This window comes from Pagrus major, chromosome 20 (assembly GCF_040436345.1).
Source record: "Pagrus major chromosome 20, Pma_NU_1.0".
In the NCBI taxonomy this organism is placed as follows: domain Eukaryota; kingdom Metazoa; phylum Chordata; class Actinopteri; order Spariformes; family Sparidae; genus Pagrus; species Pagrus major.
In genome coordinates, this window is record NC_133234.1 from 26,964,539 (window position 1) to 26,984,594 (window position 20,056).

The 20,056-nt window shown below is 40.1% G+C and overlaps 2 protein-coding genes across 2 annotated transcripts; both read left to right on the plus strand.

Annotated features, from left to right (window-relative positions):
• Positions 1 to 528: 528 nt before the first annotated feature.
• On the plus strand, positions 529 to 5,821 carry LOC141015662 (neoverrucotoxin subunit alpha-like). Its single transcript, XM_073489807.1, has 3 exons — positions 529 to 628; positions 2,205 to 3,650; positions 3,772 to 5,821. The coding sequence occupies exons 1-3, from the start codon at positions 535 to 537 to the stop codon at positions 4,320 to 4,322; spliced, it is 2,091 nt and encodes a 696-aa protein (XP_073345908.1). The 5' UTR covers positions 529 to 534; the 3' UTR covers positions 4,323 to 5,821.
• Positions 5,822 to 11,425: 5,604 nt separating this feature from the next.
• LOC141015324 (neoverrucotoxin subunit alpha-like) lies at positions 11,426 to 20,021 on the plus strand. Its single transcript, XM_073489324.1, has 5 exons — positions 11,426 to 11,888; positions 13,847 to 13,996; positions 14,214 to 14,316; positions 15,819 to 17,264; positions 17,386 to 20,021. Exons 3-5 carry the CDS (start codon positions 14,223 to 14,225, stop codon positions 17,934 to 17,936), a joined length of 2,091 nt encoding a protein of 696 aa, XP_073345425.1. The 5' UTR covers positions 11,426 to 11,888; positions 13,847 to 13,996; positions 14,214 to 14,222; the 3' UTR covers positions 17,937 to 20,021.
• The last annotated feature ends 35 nt before the right edge of the window (positions 20,022 to 20,056 follow it).

The window sequence follows — 20,056 nt, forward strand, 5'->3', positions numbered from 1 at the left end:
GGATCATTTTCTTCAATAAATAAAAGACCAAGTCTAATATTTTTGTCTCATTTGTTTAGTTGGGTTCTCTTTATCTACTTTAAGGACTTTTAGGAAAACAGAAATGATGTGGTCATTGGAAGGTCTTTATCTTCATATTTCGTCATTTCTGTGGAAAGACTTCCCGTCACGGTGGGAGGTGAGTCATGGGAGGAGTCAGTATCTGACAGGATATAAGGAATCTCTCAGCATCACTGATCACACTGGAAGCTCCAGCTGGAAGTCAAGAAGACTCTCACAACTCAGCTGATCTACACACCTTTCACCAGGTGAGGACAAACTGGGCGGACAGAGACAAAAACTTGTTTAAACTGTGTTTAGACTTTTTCAGTACTCCAGTCTGTGTAACAGTATCAGCATCAGACTAGTGTTTACAGGGAAGTACTGCATTTACAGGGTAGACTTGTAGGCTGACTCCTCATGTTATAAACAGTGTAAATGCAGTACAGAAGGCGATGTGCTCACTAACCTGACATTTCTCTACAGGCTGCGGAAATGGACAGCTCAGATTCCCTTGTAGTCGCTGCCCTGGGTCGAACTTTCACCCTGGGAAGTCTCTACGATGCCGTGGAAGATAAACTGATCCCACGTAAGTCTGGACTAAACTCATATTAAGAATATATTTCATTCTACCTGTCTTTGAAGTCATTTCATAAAATGGTGACACATATTTTAATCAAACCTACATTCATATACGGGTGGCTGTGGCTCAGGGGTAGAGCCAGCATATTGTTATCAGAAGGTTGCTGGTTCGATTCCCCTGGTCTGCGTGTTGAAGTGTCCTTGAGCAAGATATTGAACCCCTGATGTGCTGCTTGGCACCTTGCATGGCAGCCACCGGTGCCATCAGTGTATGAATTACTGTAAGTCGTCTGCTAAATGCCCTAAATGTATATGTGTATACAGGACAGAAAGAATAAGTTTGACATAAAAATCATATGGGGGCGTAATTAAAGCTGTGAGTTTGAGTGCAGAGAGAGGGGGGTGAGGCAGGGAGGCAGAGACAGGGGCGGGGTACTGCAGCCACAACGGTAATAACAGCTTTACTAATTGAGATATGGATGTTAATAAGACTATAATAATGATAATAATTGTTCTATCCCTATCTCTTCATTGATATTCTCCACGGTCTGTCGAGTCAGGAGACGTTAGTTTTATAGGGGGTGGCAGGAAGGGTGGGTTGATTGGTGATGAAAGCTGTCGCCTGCCTCAGGATCTGCTGATAGCAAAATTCAACTGCAATAGCCAGATTTCAACCTGTAGAGGGCAGTCACTTTGCATATTATATTATTACAATATATTATAACACAATATGTAGAATACTTTGTATAAAATGTCAAGATATAGACCAGAATCAATCAACAACACTACTAAACACTAGGGATGTAACAAGACCAGAAACGCACAGTATGATATCATCAGGATATAAAGTCCATGGTACCATATTTATCACAATATTTATTTATTTTTTTAAATTAAAAAAAACAGAAAGAAAAAGATGACTTGAACGATGTCCTTTAATAATAAATGTGATGTGTACAGCATTTATTATTTCTTTACAATATGTTTTTAATTTTTACTTGAGGTGCTTCTGCTTTGTTTTTATAGTAAAATAAAAGTAGCCATGAATTGTCTTTGGCAATAAATGATTGATTGAATAAATGAATGAATGAATGAATGAATGAATGAATGAATGAATGAATGAATGATGTATAACTGCAAAACAATACAGCAGCCAATAGCAATGCCTCCTCCCCTCTTGTTGTCCAGCAGACAACCAGAGCGACGTACATCAGTTGTCAGTGTAGCATGTGCCAGTATTTGAGACTTGTAGCAGCAGATTCAAGCAGTTATTGACTTATTTGTGTGAGAAAAAGCTTCAAGAAAAAACATTCATACTTATTTGCAAATGTTGTCCTTGACTTCATGTTTTTTGAGACGAGTGTGTGATTGTGTTGAAAGCATTTGTGTTCGTCACTTAAACTTCACTGATAGACCAGTGGCTATCTGCAAAACTATCAATTCTACTGTCACAGGTTCTCCATTGTTTTGGTCCAAGAATACCTTCATGATGAAGCTGCAAAAATCCTTTTTGTAATTGTGTGACTTTATATTTAAATTCTGTCCATGCTCTAACAGATTACTCGTGTTTCTTTTTTCTGTAGGCTTAACTCTCCAAGGGCAGATAACTAATAACCCCAAGCATTTCAGTACATTTGAAATCACTGCATCTGACTCCATTGAATCCAAGTCCTCTCTGCTGGATATTGAAGCTTCTCTGAAGGCCAGTTTCATGTGTGGACTGGTTGAAGTTTCAGGATCTGCCAAGTATCTGAATGATACGAAGAAATCCAAGAATCAGAGCAGAGTGACGTTGCAGTACAAAGCTACCACACACTTCAATGAGTTGACAATGACTCAACTTGAAGCCATGATCAACCAAAAGAAAGATTCCATCAAGAAGACCACAGCAACACATGTAGTCACACGAATCCTTTATGGGGCAAATGCTTTCTTTGTGTTTGACAGTGAGAAGTTAGAAGACAGCAGCGTTCAGGACATCCAGGGCCACATGGAGGCAGTGATCAAGAAGTTCCCCTCATTTAATATTGGGGGTAAAGTTGCCATCAAGCTGACTGATGAAGAAAAAAACATGACCAACAAATTCTCCTGCAAATTCTACGGAGACTTCATCCTTGACAGAAACCCTACAACATTTGAAGATGCAGTGAAGACCTATGCAGAACTTCCAAAGCTGCTGGGAGAAAAAGGAGAGAAGAGCGTTCCAGTGATGGTCTGGCTGACGCCTCTGAAGAATTATGACCCTACTGCAGCTGAGCTGAAGAGAGGGATCAGCATTGGATTAGTTCAGAAGATGCAGGATGCTCTCGAAGATTTAAGAGAAATACAAATGAGATGCAACGATTCTCTGGACGACACAGTGGTGGAGAATTTTCCACAGATTCGAGAAGAGTTAAGCAATTTTGAAACACAGTGTGGTCGTTATGCATCTAAGCTCAAGCAGACCATGAGGGATAAATTTCCCCTCATCCGTGAAGGTAAAGAAGACGAGAGCTCAGTAGAGAAACTCCTTGATGACAGAAACAAGTCACCATTCAGTCATGAAAAACTAGACAAGTGGCTGGATCATAAAGAGAGAGAGATCAACGTCATCAGGTCCTGTGTGGAAATGATGGAGGGAACAAAGATCGTCCCAAATCAGTCAGAGCTGGACAGAGAGGTTCTTGCTGCAGGTGTCGATGATGCTCTGTGCTTCGTCTTCACCTCCCTGCAGAGTGCTGACCCCTGCCTGGATGACATGGACCACTACGTGCATTCACTTGAAAAAGGGTGTAGCCATGAAGACCCATGGTACTCCTCAGAAGATGTTCTTGACAAAATGAGAGAAAAAGCCAAAAGTGTCCACCATCTTGCCAAAGCACTGAAGAACAGCCGCCGATTCCGTTTCCTTGTCGCCGCCATTGACAATAAGAAATACACGGGAGCAACCATCTACCAATACAAGGACGGCAAACTGGTCACTGAGGATTTTTCAAAGCCTGCCCTCCCTCCTGTGAGGAATATCGCAAACAAAAGAGATTTGATCTGGTGTAAGTCATTTACTGTGCTTCTCTGAGTCATAAATACGCTGTATAAATTACTCTCCTTAAGAAACCTGTTGTTATCCATCAGAATGATTAATCACACATTTTGTTTTGGTCTCTCCATCAGACGCCTGTGATCTCACCCTGGACCCAAACACAGCAAACGGCTACCTCCATCTATCAGAGGACAACAAGAAGGCGACATGTGATCGCTGGCTGGATTATCCTGATCACCCAGAGAGGTTTGACGGTCATACCCAGGTGTTGTGCAAAGAGGGGTTGAGTGGGCGCCATTACTGGGAGGTAGAGTTGAGTAACGGTTCGAATGATTCTGTTTTTGTACTTGCTACTTACAAGGGAGTTGGCCGAAAAGGAGACGGTGATGACACTGAGCTTGGATTAAATTCAATATCATGGTCTTTTGGCAAAAGAACAGATCAATCCAAACTCAAGGCATTACATAATGGTCAGGTGTGGGCTGGTCCTATTCCCCCTGAGGGTGTCAACAAAGTTGGGGTGTTTCTCGACCATGAAGGTGGCACTCTGTCCTTCTACAGAGTCTCCATGAACAGCCTGAGACACCTTTACACCTTTGACTCCAGCTTCACTGAGCCTCTGTACCCAGGCCTGTGGGCTTTTAAATCTGACAATTATGCGCACATCTGTCCAATTGACTAAGAGCAATGACAGATGTGTTAGATTCTCGGTCTGTTAAAGGTCTTATTGATAAGATTCAGACACTAAACGAGTCAATCCACCTCCCCCTTCACCGCACAACACTGCTGGTGTTCCAATCATCTGCCCCATAGATTTATGTAATAACCAGATACCAGATGCAAAGATGGCGCCCATTCAAACCAATGAGAATTGCTCACCTTGTACATACAACAAAAAAGCTTACTTCCTGGTTATGCAGACCACTGAATATGTGCAGATATATTGGGTGCACATATTTTTTTAATTATGACTTTCTATAATTCCTGACACTTAAAGAGACAGAGCTTATACTGAAACACAGCTGGTTAGTCATCGCAGTTTGTTAAGATAGAAGCTCATCGCTCATGTAAAATGTTTTTAATCCTGTTGATTACGTTAGGATATAAGATGGTTTAAGTGATGATTGTTTGATTAACATTTGTTTCTTTTTCTTTGTGCATTATTTTTAAAGAATTGTCTTTTCAGAGTAAAAGAGGAATCTGACCTGACCTAAAGTTCAATGAATGTCTCTAATTAATTACTGTTCTGATGAAAAAAAACTACTGTTCAGACTTTAAGTACAACACTGATGGTTAAAGAGCTGAAATATGTCATTTTCTATGTATTGGTCCATGTTGAGTTCATGCACGATCTTCTCATACTGGTTTGGTTTAGACTTTCATTGATTGGTATATCAGATACTTGTTGATTATAACTTTATTTTCTAATTCCGAATACTTATAGAGCTTACATCAATATAGATGATGTTATGTCAACACGAGCGTGTTAAGAGGTTTTGTTGAATTTATATTATATATGTTAAGTTGGGATACAAGGTAACTAAAGTGCATATTGTTTCATTTAACATGTTTCTTTTCTTCTTCATGATGCATTTTAAAGATAATCATCTTTATAGACTACAAGGGGAATCTTTGTTTTTCTCAAATCTGTACCTTAACTCTGATCTTAGGTTCAATTAATGATTTTAATGGCCACTGGCCTGCCTCCTGTGTAACTTTCTTATTGTTCTTATTGAGTCTTTTAAATGAATCATTTGAAGTCAGATGGAAATATATGTCCTGTGACCGACTGTCGTCTGCCCTGACACCTGGACAGCAGGAAGTCTAACCGACGTGTTGATGATGCCGCTGCCTTCACCAGCCGATAGATGAGTTTGTGATTTGATTTTAAGTTGATGTACGGCTGCTGCACCAACTGACACCGTCCTGTGGCCTGTTCACCCAAAATGCACAGGGCTGCTGAGACTCTCCTGATGTATTCATATGCTAGATCCTGTTTTACAAACGACGTTGTCTGTTGAGAGGAATGAGCTGTGCTAAGGTTGTTGTTGAGGTGTGAAGGTATAAAAGGTGCGAGCACGGTGATGTTAGGGCTGATTTTTTGTTTGTGCTGACCTTAGAAAGGAATCTTTTGTCATTTGAACTCATTTCTGTACTTTTTCTTTGAACTGTTTGTGATTTAAACCAAAAAAAATATAAAAGCTCAAATAAAACTGGAGTGTATTATGTACATCCCAACCAAAGCTCTTGACTTGGCTTCTTTTTGAGGTCGTCTGATCGAGTCGTCCAGAAGTAAAGAGATCCTCGACTCTCTGCGATAGGCTGACACATTCATTTAATACAAAAAGATGTCTTCAATTTAAGGAAAGAAATTGCTCAAGCTGATATGATTCATCTTCTATTTGATGGTGTTAAATCTGACGGGTTATTTCATTGGACGTTTTCTGCTGTTGTGATTGTGAAGGTGACAATTTATTAGAGATTCTTTCATAGTTTATGCATTTGAGTAGAAGTTAATCCGACCTTTTAATTAATTGTTAATTGTTGTTAAAAACAATAATAATGCACGTGCCCTGTTTGCTACTGTCAACAGGCTAACAAACCCTCCTGTGCCAGTAGCCTCTGAACATCTATCTACCAGGGCCTGTAATGAATTTGCATCCTTCTTCACTGACAAAATTCAGAAAATTAGACAAGCGGTCAGTGCCACTGTACCAGGTACAGAAGCTGTGTTATCCATGTGTCCACCTAAAACCAACTCTAACACTATGACACAATTTGATCCACTCAATGACAAAAACCTGCAAGAAATAATACAACATTTGAAATCTTCCTCCTGCTGCCTTGATATTTTACCAGCAGGGTTCTTCAAAAAAGTTTCAGACTGCATGACTTCAGATCTGCTACAGATTGTCAACATGTCTCTTCTTTCAGGCATCTTCCCCCAAGCCATGAAAACTGCAGTCATTAAACAGCTCCTGAAGAAGAACAATCTAGACACATCAGTAATGAATAATTATAGGCCCATATCAAACCTCCCAATTTTAGGTAAAATCATTGAAAAAGCTGTTTTTCAACAGCTGAACAATTACTTAATAATAAATGGCTGTTTTGATGTCTTCCAATCAGGATTTCGACCACATCACAGCACTGAAACCGCTCTAGTCAAGGTCATCAATGACATTCATTTAAACACAGACAATGGCAAAATTTCAGTCTTAGTATTACTGGATCTCAGTGCTGCGTTTGACACAGTCGACCACAACATAATACTGGACCAACTGGAAAACTGGGTGAGACTCTCTGGTACAGCACTAAATTGGTTTAAATCCTATCTAAATGATAAAGACTACTTTGTGTCTATAGGTAATTACACATCTGAACGGATGAAAATGACAAGCGAAGTACCCCAGGGCTCCATTCTGGGGCCTCTACTATTCAACATTTAAATGCTTCCTCTAGCTCAGATAATGGAAAACAACAAAATATGTTACCATAGTTATGCAGATGACACACAAATGTACATAACCATATCACCAGGGGACTGTAATCCCATACAAACGCTAAGTAGATGCATTGAACAAATCAATGATTGGATGTGTCAGAGTTTTCTTGAGTTAAACAAAGATAAGACTGAAATAATTGTTTTTGGAGCCAAGGAAGAACGACTAATAGTCTCTGCTCAGCTTCAATCTGTAATGTTGAAAACTGCAAACCAAGCCAGAAACCTCAGTGTAATCATAGACTCAGACCTGAATTTCAGCAGCCACATTAAGTCAATTACAAAGTCGGCCTACTATCATCTTAAAAATATATCCAGGATAAAAGGACTTATGTCTCGGCAGGATTTGGAAAAACTTGTCCATGCATTTATCTTCAGCAGACTCGACTACTGTAACGGTGTCTTTACAGGACTCTCTAAAAGATCCATCAGACAGCTGCAGCTGATCCAGAACGCTGCTGCTCGAGTCCTAACAAGAACCAAAAAAGTAGATCACATCACTCCAGTTCTCAGATCTTTACACTGGCTTCCTGTCAGTTAAAGAATAGATGTCAAAATCCTGCTGTTGGTTTATAAAGCACTGACTGGTTTCGGGCCAAAATACATTTCTGATCTGCAGCCAGGTTACGAACCATCCAGACCTCTGAGGTCATCAGGTACAGTTCTGCTTTCAGTCCCTACAGTCAAAACTAAACATGGAGAAGCAGCGTTCAATTATTATGCTCCACATATCTGGAACAAACTCCCTGAAAACTGCAGGTCTGCTCCGACTCTCACCTCTTTTAAATCAAGACTGAACACCTTTTTGTTTGCCACTGCCTTTCACTGAAACAATATCAAGGCTTTGAACTGCACTGTAACTTTTATTTTCTCTAATTATCTCTTATTTATTTTATTTTATTTTAAATTGAATAGTAAGTTTTGCTGGATTTCTGTTGATCATTGTTATAGTTGGGCGACTCGGACCAATTCAGGGCAGAGTAATACCGGGTTCTGGGAAAAGGCCAAAGCTAATAGGAAGAAAAGGTGTTTTTTCCTATTAAGCTGTTTTACCGCTGGATTGGGGGCCAACTCAGGGCCGAGTGGAACCAAGTGGAGACAAGGGGTCTCTTAAGGTTATCACCGCTGGTTGGCTGCTTTTTTTTCTGGGACGAGTGACAAGTAGAACAATGGGAGGTAAATCCAGCAAAAACCAGGAAGCTGGCGTAGGAAACCTATTCTATTTTAGCCTACTTTCCTATTTCTTAACTTGTTTTAATGTTTTGTTTTAATGTATTTTAAATGCTTTTACTGTAATTTTTATGCGCCTGTAAAGCACTTTGAGTTGCCTTGTGTCTGAATTGTGCTATACAAATAAACTTGCCTTGCCTTGCCTTTAATTAATTGTTCAGGTTTTTCAGGGATCTTGAAGTTGCCTCATTGAAAAAAACAGACCTCGCAGTTTATAGAGTGAGAGTTCCTCCAGTTTGACCTTTTAAAATGAGTCATTCTGAGAGTACGGTAAATCCCTCACCACCCAAACTGCATATTCTGTTGTTAACCGGACATACTAACATAAAACAGTCCTGAAATATGTGTCACAACAACAGCTGGTGATTATAGAAGCCAGGCTGGTTTTGTCTCTCTAAGCAAGTCATTGGTTGCAGATTGTGACAAAGACTGTTCCCAACTGAGGTCAGGGGGTTGGTCTGGAGAGTCTATCACTGTTTACACTATTTGGTAAATGTTACATACACTACATACATGTATGAATATACACGGCACCACAGTAGCTCAGTTGGTCGAGCATGCAACCCATGTACAGAGGCCGCTCTCTGACCACATTTCCTGTCATCTCGAAGCTGTCCTGTAAATAAAGCCATGAAAAGGCATATACTATATATATATATATATATATATATATATATATATATATATATATATATATATATATATACATATATGTGTGTGTGTGTATATATATATATATATATATATACACACACATATATATTAGTGGTGCTTGAAAGTTTGTGAACCCTTTAAATTCTTCTATATTTCTGCATAAACATGACCTAAAACATCATCAGATTTTCCTAAAAGTCCCAAAAGTAGATAAAGAGAACCCAATTAAACAAATGAGACAAAAATATTATACTTGGCCATTTATGTATTGAGGAAAATGATCCAATATTACATATCTGTGAGTGGCAAAAGTGTGAACCTCTAGGATTGGCAGTTACTTTGAAGAGTCAGGTGTTTTCAATCAATGAGATGACAATCAGACAATCAGTGGGCGCCCTGTTCTATTTAAAGTACAGCGATCTATCAGAGCCTGATCTTCACAACACATATTTGTGAAAGTGTATCATGGCATGAACAAAGGAGGTTTCTGAGGACCTCAGAAAAAGAGTTGTTGATGCTCATCAGGCCGGAAAAGGTTACAAAACCATCTCTAAAGGTTTGGACTCCACCAATCCACAGTCAGACAGATTGTGTACAAATGGAGGAAATTCAAGACCATTGTTACCCTCCCCAGGAGTGGTCGACCAACAAAGATCACTCCAAGAGCAAGACGTATAATCGTCGGCGAGGTCCCCAGGGTAACTTCTAAGCAACTAAAGGTCTCTCTCACATTGGCTAATATTAATGTTCATGAGTCCACCGTCAGGAGAACACTGAACAACAATGGTGTGCATGGCAGGGTTGCAAGGAGAAAGCCACTGCTCTCCAAAAAGATCATTGCTGCCCGTCTGCAGTTTGCTAAAGATCACGTGGACAAGCCAGAAGGCTACTGGAAAAATGTTTTGTGGATGGATGAGACCAAAATAGAACTTTCTGGTTTAATGAGAAGCATTATGTTTGGAGAAAGGAAAACACTGCATTCCAGCATAAGAACCTTATCCCCTCTGTGAAACATGGTGGTGGTAGTATCGTGGTTTGGGCCTGTTTTGCTGCATCTGGGCCAGGACGGCTTGCCATCGTTGATTGAACAATGAATTCTGAAATATACCAGCAAATCCTAAAGGAAAATGTCAGAACATCTGTCCGTGCACTGAATCTCAAGAGAATGTAGGTCATGCAGCAAAACAACAACAGTAGCACACAAGTCATTCTACCAAAGAATGGTTAAAGAAGAATAAAGTTAATGTTTTGGAATGGCCAAGTCAAAGTCCTGACCTTCATCCGATCAAAATGTTGTGGAAGGACCTGAAGCGAGCAGTTCATGTGAGGAAACCCACCAACATCCCGGAGTTGAAGCTTTTCTGTACTGAGGAATGGGCTAAAATTCCTCCAAGTCGATGTGCAGGACTAATCAACAGTTACCGGAAACATTCAGTTGCAGTTATTGTTGCACAAGGGAGTCACACCAGATACTGAAAGCAAAGGTTCACACACTTTTGCCACTCACAGATATGTAATATTGGATCATTTTCCTCAATAAATAAAAGACCAAGTCTAATATTTTTGTCTCATTTGTTTAGTTGGGTTCTCTTTATCTACTTTAAGGACTTTTAGGAAAATTTGATGATGTTTTAGGTCATATTTATGCAGAAATATGGAAAAATCTAAAGGGTTCAGAAACTTCCAAGCACCACTGTACATACATACTTACATGTAATGAGCCAATCAGCTTGAGCCAATTATAGACTGTGTGCAGAGCTGCAGTGACCTGTGTTCACCTGCTGAGGGCGCCGTCAACACAGACACTTACTGTCTGCTGCAGGAGAGCAGAAGAGCTGCAACTGCTGCTGTTAACAAATCATTGAATCCATAATGATATGGAAGCTTATTTCTGCCAGTTAAAGAAAAAATAATGTGAAATCTAAGTTTGATGAAAAAATGATTCCATGTTAAGTCACAATAAGGAGAAAAAAAGTCAAAAACTATTAAATAAAAAGTCTAAATTATGAGATACAAAAGTCAACGTTCATAATTTTGACTCATCATGGGAATACATTTAATACTTTTAATCCAGTTAATTACGCAGCCTCCTGTGAATGTCTAAGTATGGTTGTGCTGTGTCGGTGCGTGCAAAGATGTAACTCAGGCCTTAAAGGGATAGTTCGGATTTTTTGACATGAAGTTGTATGACATCCTCACCATCAGTGTCGTGCATCAGCAGTGACTTTCCCCCCACTGCGTCCTGTGAGCCGAGGTCTGTCCCGCTGTTGTTGCTGAAATAAGTAGTTCCTGCTAGTTTGCGGGGTCACGAAGATAAAGCGTTTTGCTTCAAAAAACAATATCCGTTCAAAAGAGTAAAACATTTGCATCACAAAATCGTCAACGGAAAAAATGTCAGACCTCACGATCACCTGGCACTACTTTCCCTCCCTTCGTATCACTGCGCGCTTCCGCCTGTTGACACACGGCACCGCTCCGTCAGCTGTTGCACGGTGTTTACATGCTCGGATGTGCGAGCGAGCTAACGTGAGTGCTAACGTGAGTGCTAACGTGAGAGCTAACGTGAGTACTAGCAAGATTATTAGACAAGAGCATAAAAATGGTGCGGATTTGCGATCATCCGGGTTGCAACAACAAAGATCACACCAAGTCGCCGTATATATTTCACCGCTTTCCTGTCACGGACATTGCTATTAGCAACTTTGGCTTCTTGCCATAGGCTTGAACATTGAAGCGAGACTGCCAAGGGTGAAAAAGCTTTGTGTGTGTAGTGCACACTTCAGCAAGGACGATTATGTTCCTACACGCCCAGGAAAGAGGAAGAAACATGTTTTGAAGAGCGCTGCTGTGCCACGACCCCAGGTAAGAACAACTATCTACAAGCTAAAGACGGTGCCTTTTTATATGATGGCTGTTATTATTATTGTCAGCAACTTGGACCGCTTCTCTGTCTCTCTCCTCTCTCTCTGCCCGTTCTAACTCCATTTGACGAAGCTCGGTGTTTGTGTATTCGGGTTCATAAAGATATCCCTTTAACACCATGGAAGTGTTTGCATATCTTATATTCATGGATGAAAGGGACAAGAACATCACAGTGAAATGCAAACTGTGCCCGGGTGATCAACGAAGAGGCTGCACAGCTGCTACCTGCTGTGTGAACTTGTATATGTGACCCTCTACTCACTTGATTTGATGTTTGGTAATCAAACATAAAAGAGTTGAAGGAGATATTACGTGTGTCGCTGCTGTTATCAGCCTGCAGAGTTACAGATTACAGGTGGTAGAATATGTTATTTAATGTCGGTCGGGTCAGAACATTGAAAGGTGGACGTTCATCCTCTGGACAACATCAGCAACAACATGTGTAAGGAATCACAACAGGGGTTTATTTTAAGACATGTGCACTTTAAGCCAGGATCCATACCGGTTACTTAATGTTACACATGAATTACTATGAATCTCATCATGCTGACTATATTCCTCTTATTGACTACGGCCGGACCACTGAGAAGTCAAGTATCAAGCAACATTACGCTCACCAGGGCTGTGCAGGCCTGTAAACTAATTGTTTTAATAATTCAAAAATGTCAGTGCATTTTAATCTGCATCAAAATCAGTCCCATCACTTGTGTCATGAATCTCACAGATGATGTTTGTCAGTTTGTCATCAGACGGTGACGTCATTATAAAGACGACACAGCAGACGAAGTCGTCAGTGACGTCGTCTCCTCACTGAAACATTGTAGAGCTGCTCCTGTATATCAGCAGCTCACAGAACTGAACCAGAACCACAACTGCAGCTGTCAACATGAGCAGATTTATTGTGATGTTCATCTTGTTTACGAGCTTTTCTGAGCCCAGTTGGCTCCATGTTGGTGTTGGTGTTGGTTCTGGTGCTGATGAGACGATGTAGTTCACTGAGCGCTTTGACACAAAACTACATGAGGTTTGACTTTAATACAACAAACTGACAAACATCATGTGACTCATGACCCAGTTCAACTGGATAATACATCATCTGTCTCTCTTCATTCACAACTAGACACAGTTTTCAGAAAAAAGGTTTCATGGGGTCGACAGGACTTCGGCTCTCTATTGTTTTTTCAAAAGCTGAAAGCAACATGTGTTTGTTTTCAACTACAGGAAATATGTGGCTGTGCAAAAATGACAGTACTCATCACGTTTCTATCACAAAACATAATTAAACATAAACAAAATCAGTTAAATGTGCAAACTCGTTCCTATCATTTTATAATACTACTACTACTACTACTAATAATAATAATAATAATAATAATAATAATAATAATAAACTTTTTTTTTCTATAGCACCTTTAAAAACAGAGTTTACAAAGTGCTTTGACAGTCAAGCAGAAAGCAGGAAACCCAGGAAGACAATAATTACAGAATAAACAGTCAACAGTTGAGACAAACACAACAAAGTCTCAACAAAGAAGCCGAGCTGCTGCATTCTGGACAAGTTGGAGACGGGAGAGAGATTTTTGGCTGATGCCTGATGGGAGGGAGTCATCCATCATAATCCAGTCATTTTATACTTGTACTAAACGGTTTAAGTGATAAAAAAAAAACTACTTCAGCTCTTGAAACTTAAGACTTGATCCCTGAGAAAAGTTAAATGTAAAGATAGACATTGATGCACCTCTGCAGAATCTGTTCTGTTACTGTGGTATCACATGTTTGTTTTTGTATTAGTTAATCAGAAATCAATTAAAACACTGGAGCCTGTTCAGGTTTTCATTCCACAGAAATGATGTGGTCATTGGAAGGTCTTTATCTTCATATTTCATCATTTCTGAAAGACTTCCCATCACGGTGGGAGGTGAGTCACGGGAGGAGTCAGTATCTGACAGGATATAAGGAGTCTCTCAGCATCACTGATCACACTGGAAGCTCCAGCTGGAAGTCAAGAAGACTCTCACAACTCAGCTGATCTACACACCTTTCACCAGGTGAGGACAAACTGGGCGGACAGAGACAAAAACTTGTTTAAACTGTGTTTAGACTTTTTCAGTACTTCAGTCTGTGTAACAGTATCAGCATCAGACTAGTGTTTACAGGGAAGTACTGCATTTACAGGGTAGACTTGTAGGCTGACTCCTCATGTTATAGACAGTGTATATGCAGTACAGAAGGCGATGTGCTCACTAACCTGACATTTCTCTACAGGCTGAAGAAATGGACAGCTCAGATTCCCTGAAAGTCGCTGCCCTGGGTCGAAGTTTCGCCCTGGGAACTCTCTACGATGCTCTGGAAGATAAACTGATCTCACGTAAGTCTGGACTAAACTCACATTAAGAGTATATTTCATTCTACCTGTCTTTGAATTAATTTCATAAAATGGTGACATGTAATCAAACCTACATTCATATACGGGTGGCTGTGGCTCAGGGGTAGAGCCAGCATATTGTTATCGGAAGGTTGCTGGCTCGATTCCCCTGGTCTGCATGTCGAAGTGTCCTTGAGCAAGATATTGAACCCCTGATGTGCTGGTTGGCACCTTGCATGGCAGCCACCGGTGCCATCAGTGTATGAATTACTGTAAGTCGTCTGCTAAATGCCCTAAATGTATATGTATATACAGGACAGAAAGAATGAGTTTGACATAAAAATCATATGGGGGCGTAATTAAAGCTGTGAGTTTGAGTGCAGAGAGAGGGGGGTGAGGCAGGGAGGCAGAGACAGGGACGGGGTACTGCAGCCACAACGGTAATAACAGCTTTACTAATTGAGATATGGATGTTAATAAGACTATAATAATAATAATAATTGTTCCATCCCTATCTCTTCATTGACACTCCCCACAGTCTGCCGAGTCAGGAGACGTTAGTTTTATAGGGGGTGGCAGGAAAGGTGGGTTGATTGGTGATGAAAGCTGTTGCCTGCCTCAGGATCTGCTGATAGCAAAATTCAACTGCAATAGCCCGGTTTCAACCTGTAGAGGGCAGTCACTTTGCATATTATATTATTATAATATATTATAACACAATATGCAGAATACTTTGTATAAAATGTCAAGATATAGACCAGAATCAATCAACAACACTACTAAACACTAGGGATGTAACAAGACCAGAAACGCACAGTATGATATCATCAGCATATAAAGTCCACGGTACCATATTTATCACAATATTTAAAAAAAAAAAAGAAAAGAAAAGAAAGAAAAAGATGACTTGAACGATGTCCTTTAATAATAAATGTGATGTGTACGGCATTTATTACAATATTTTTTTTATGCTTTGCTTTTATAGTAAAATAAAAGTAGCCATGACTTGTCTTTGGCAATAAATGATTGATTGAATAAATGAATGAATGAATGAATGACTGCAAAACAATACAGCAGCCAATAGCAATGCCTCCTCCCCTCTTGTTGTCCAGCAGACAACCAGAGCGACGTACATCAGTTGTCAGTGTAGCGTGTGCCAGTATTTGAGACTCGTAGCAGCAGATTCAAGCAGTTATTGACTTATTTGTGTGAGAAAAAGCTTCAAGAAAGAACATTCATACTTATTTGCAAATGTTGTCCTTGACTTCATGTTTTTTGAGACGAGTGTGTGATTGTGTTGAAAGCATTTGTGTTCGTCACTTAAACTTCACTGATAGACCAGTGGCTATCTGCAAAACTATCAATTCTACTGTCACAGGTTCTCCTTGTTTTGGTCCAAGGATACCTTCATGATAAGGCTGCAGAAATCTTTTTTGTAATTGTGTGACTTTATATTTAAATTCTGTCCATGCTCTAACAGATTACTCATGTTTCTTTTTCTGTAGGCTTAACTCTCCAAGGGCAGATAACTAATAACCCTAAGCATTTCAGTACATTTGAAATCACTGCATCTGACTCCTTTAATTCCAAGTCCTCTCTGCTGGATATTGAAGCTTCTTTGAAGGCCAGTTTCATGAGTGGACTAGTTGAAGTTTCAGGATCTGCCAAGTATCTGAATGATACGAAGAAATCCAAGAATCAGAGCAGAGTGACGTGTCGGTACAAAGCTACCACACACTTCAATGAGTTGTCAGTGACTCAACTTGGATCCATGAACAACCAACAGAAAGATTTCATCAAGAAGGGCACGGCAACACATGTAGTCACACGAATCCTTTATGGGGCAAATGCTTTCTTTGTGTTTGACAGTAAGAAGTTAGAAGCCAGCAGCGTTCAGGACATCCAGGGCCACATGGAGGCTGTGATCAAGAAGTTCCCCTCATTTAATATTGGGGGTAAAGTTGCCATCAAGCTGACTGATGAAGAAAAAAACATGACCAACAAATTCTCCTGCAAATTCTATGGAGACTTCATTCTTGACAGAAACCCTACAACATTTGAAGATGCAGTGAAGACCTATGCAGAACTTCCAAAGCTGCTGGGAGAAAATGGAGAGAAGAGTGTTCCAGTGACGGTCTGGCTGACACCGCTGAAGAATTTGATTCCAACGGCAGCTGAGCTGAAGAGAGAGATCAGCATTGGATTAGTTCAGAAGGTGCAGGATGCTCTCGAAGATTTAAGAGAAATACAAATGAGATGCAACGATACTCTGGACGACAAAGTGATGGAGAAGTTTCCACAGATTCGAGAAGAGTTACGCAATTTTGAAACGCGGTGTAGTCGTTATGCATCTAAGCTCAAGCAGACCATGAGGGATAAATTTCCCCTCATCCGTGAAGGTAAAGAAGACGAGAGCTCAGTAGAGAAACTACTTGATGACAGAAAGGAGTCACCATTCAGTCGTGAAAAACTAGACAAGTGGCTGGATCATAAAGAGAGAGAGATCAACGTCATCAGGTCCTGTGTGAAAATGATGGAGGGAACAAAGATCGTCCAAAGTCAGTCAGAGCTGGACAGAGAGGTTCTTGCTGCAGGTGTCGATGATGCTCTGTGCTTCATCTTCACCTCCCTGCAGAGTGCTGACCCCTGCCTGGATGCGATGAACCACTACATGCATTCACAGGAAAAAGGGTGTAGCCATGAAGACCCATGGTACTACTCAGATGATGTTCTTGCCAAAATGAGAGAAAAAGCCGAAAGTGTCCACCATCTTGCCAAAGCGCTGAAGAACAGCCGCCGATTCCGTTTCCTTGTCGCCGCCATTGATAATGAGAAATACACGGGAGCAACCATCTACCAATACAAGGACGGCATTCTGCTCACTGAGGATTTTTCAAAGCCTGCCCTCCCTCCTGTGAGGAATATCACAGACAAAAGAGATTTGATCTGGTGTAAGTCATTTACTGTGCTTCTCTGAGTCATAAATACGCTGTATAAATTACTCTCCTTAAGAAACCTGTTTTTATCCATCAGAATGATTCATCACACATTTTGTTTTGGTCTTTCCATCAGACGCCTGTGATCTCACCCTGGACCCAAACACAGCAAACGGCTACCTCCATCTATCTGAGGAAAACAAGAAGGCGACATGTGATAGCTGGCTGTATTACCCTGACCACCCAGAGAGGTTTGACAGTCTTACTCAGGTGTTGTGCAAAGAGGGGTTGAGTGGGCGCCATTACTGGGAGGTAGAGTTGAGTAACGGTTCGAAGGATTCTGTTTATGTACTTGCTGCGTACAAGGGAGTTGCGCGAAAAGGAGACGGTCGAGACGCTGCGCTTGGATGTAATTCAATATCATGGGCTTTCGGCAAAAGAACAGACATATCCACACTCAAGGCATGGCATAATGGTGAGGTGTGGGCTGCTCCTATTCCCCCTGAAGGTGTCAACAAAGTTGGGGTGTTTCTCGACCATGAAGGTGGCACTCTGTCCTTCTACAGAGTCTCCATGAACACCCTGAGACACCTTTACACCTTTGACTCCAGCTTCACTGAGCCTGTGTACCCAGGCCTGTGGGCTTTTGAATATTACAATTATGCGCGCATCTGTCCAATTGAATAAGAGCAATGACAGACGTGTTAGATTCTCGGTCTGTTAAAGGTCTTATTGATAAGATTCAGACACTAAACGAGTCAATCCACCTCCCCCTTCACCTCACAACACTGTTGTTGTTCCAATCATCTGCCCCATAGATTTATGTAATAACCAGATACCAGATGCAAAGATGGCGCCCATTCAAACCAATGAGAATTGCTCGCCTTGTACATACGACAAAAAAGTTTACTTCCTGGTTATGCAGCCCACTGAATATGTGCAGTAGAGTTTCAAAAGTTTTACAAATATAAAACCACCATGGATCAAACATTCATGATAGAAATCGTTTGCAGTTCTTGGTGTCAACAGTTTTACAGATGTCTCTTTTATAATAATCTACGGGGATGATTCCAACGGAGCTTTTCTATTGGCTGACAAACCTGTTAGAAGCTGAAACCAACTGTCGGTATTCTGACACAGAGATAAACAAAACAATCACTTTGGACCTGACAAACTTTTTAAATTTAACTTTCACAATCAGAATAATGCTTTTACTTTTTATTCTGCACCTTTTAAAAAATGATTTGTCTACATGTTATCAATATAACCTTTAACAGGGATATGTGTTCACATTTAAATCTTAAAACACGCTTGAACACGTACATAACACATATTTAAATAAAGTAATTCAAACCGGGAGGAAACAGGTTAGCTGACGGTGTGATGTGTGTGTGATTCTCTATGCATCAGTTCCTTTTGATTCTTCGCACTTTCGTGCTTCAGTCAGGTTTTTTAATTATTTGTTAGTTGCATCGCACATATTTTTTTAATTATGACTTTCTATAATTCCTGACACTTAAAGAGACGGAGCTTATACTGAAACACAGCTGGTTAGTCATCGCAGTTTGTTAAGATAGAAGCTCATCGCTCATGTAAAATGTTTTTAATCCTGTTGATTACGTTAGGATATAAGATGGATTAAGTGATGATTGTTTGATTAACATTTGTTTCTTTTTCTTTGTGCATTATTTTTTAAAGAATTGTCTTTTCAGAGTAAAAGAGGAATCTGACCTGACCTAAAGTTCAATGAATGTCTTATTAAGCACTCTAATTAATTACTGTTCTGATGAAAAAAAACTACTGTTCAGACTTTAAGCACAACACTGATGGTTAAAGAGCTGAAATATGTCATTTTCGATGTATTGGTCCATGTTGAGTTTATGCACAATCTTCTCATACTGGTTTGGTTTAGACTTTCATTGATTGGTATATCAGATACTTGTTGATTATAACTTTATTTTCTAATTCCTGATACTAAAAGCGCTTACATTAATATAGATGATGTTATGCCAACACGAGCGTGTTAAGAGGTTTTGTTGAATTTATATTATATATGTTAAGTTGGGATACAAGGTAACTAAAGTGAATATTGTTTCATTTAGCATGTTTCTTTTCTTCTTCATGATGCATTTTAAAGATAATCATCTTTATAGACTACAAGGGGAATCTTTGTTTTTCTCAAATCTGTACCTTAACTCTGATCTTAGGTTCAATTAATGATTTTAATGGCCACTGGCCTGCCTCCTGTGTAACTTTCTTATTGTTCTTATTGAGTCTTTTAAATGAATCATTTGAAGTCAGATGGAAATATATGTCCTGTGACCGACTGTCGTCTGCCCTGACACCTGGACAGCAGGAAGTCTAACGGACGTGTTGATGATGCCGCTGCCTTCACCAGCCGATAGATGAGTTTGTGGTTTGATTTTAAGTTGATCTACGGCTGCTGCACCAACTGACACCGTCCTGTGGCCTGTTCACCCAAAATGTACAGAGACTCTCCTGATGTATTCATATGCTAGATCCTGTTTTACAAACGATGTTGTCTGTTGAGAGGAATGAGCTGTGCTAAGGTTGTTGTTGAGGTGTGAATGTATAAAAGGTGCGAGCACGATGATGTTAGGGTTGATTTTTTGTTTGTGCTGACCTTAGAAAGGAATCTTTTGTCATTTGAACTCATTTCTGTACTTTTTCTTTCAACTGTTTGTGATTTAAACCAAAAAAAATATAAAAGCTCAAATAAAACTGGAGTGTATTATGTACATTCCAACCAAAGCTCTTGACTTGGCTTCTTTTTGAGGTCGTCTCAT

Coding starts and splice junctions, on each gene's coding strand:
- LOC141015324 (XM_073489324.1), top strand. CDS start 14,223: ATGGACAGCTCAGATTCCCTGAAAGTCGCTGCCCTGGGTCGAAGTTTC. Junction 14,317..15,818: donor GGAAGATAAACTGATCTCAC/GTAAGTCTGGAC, acceptor CTTTTTCTGTAG/GCTTAACTCTCCAAGGGCAG. Junction 17,265..17,385: donor CAAAAGAGATTTGATCTGGT/GTAAGTCATTTA, acceptor TCTTTCCATCAG/ACGCCTGTGATCTCACCCTG.
- LOC141015662 (XM_073489807.1), top strand. CDS start 535: ATGGACAGCTCAGATTCCCTTGTAGTCGCTGCCCTGGGTCGAACTTTC. Junction 629..2,204: donor GGAAGATAAACTGATCCCAC/GTAAGTCTGGAC, acceptor TTTTTTCTGTAG/GCTTAACTCTCCAAGGGCAG. Junction 3,651..3,771: donor CAAAAGAGATTTGATCTGGT/GTAAGTCATTTA, acceptor TCTCTCCATCAG/ACGCCTGTGATCTCACCCTG.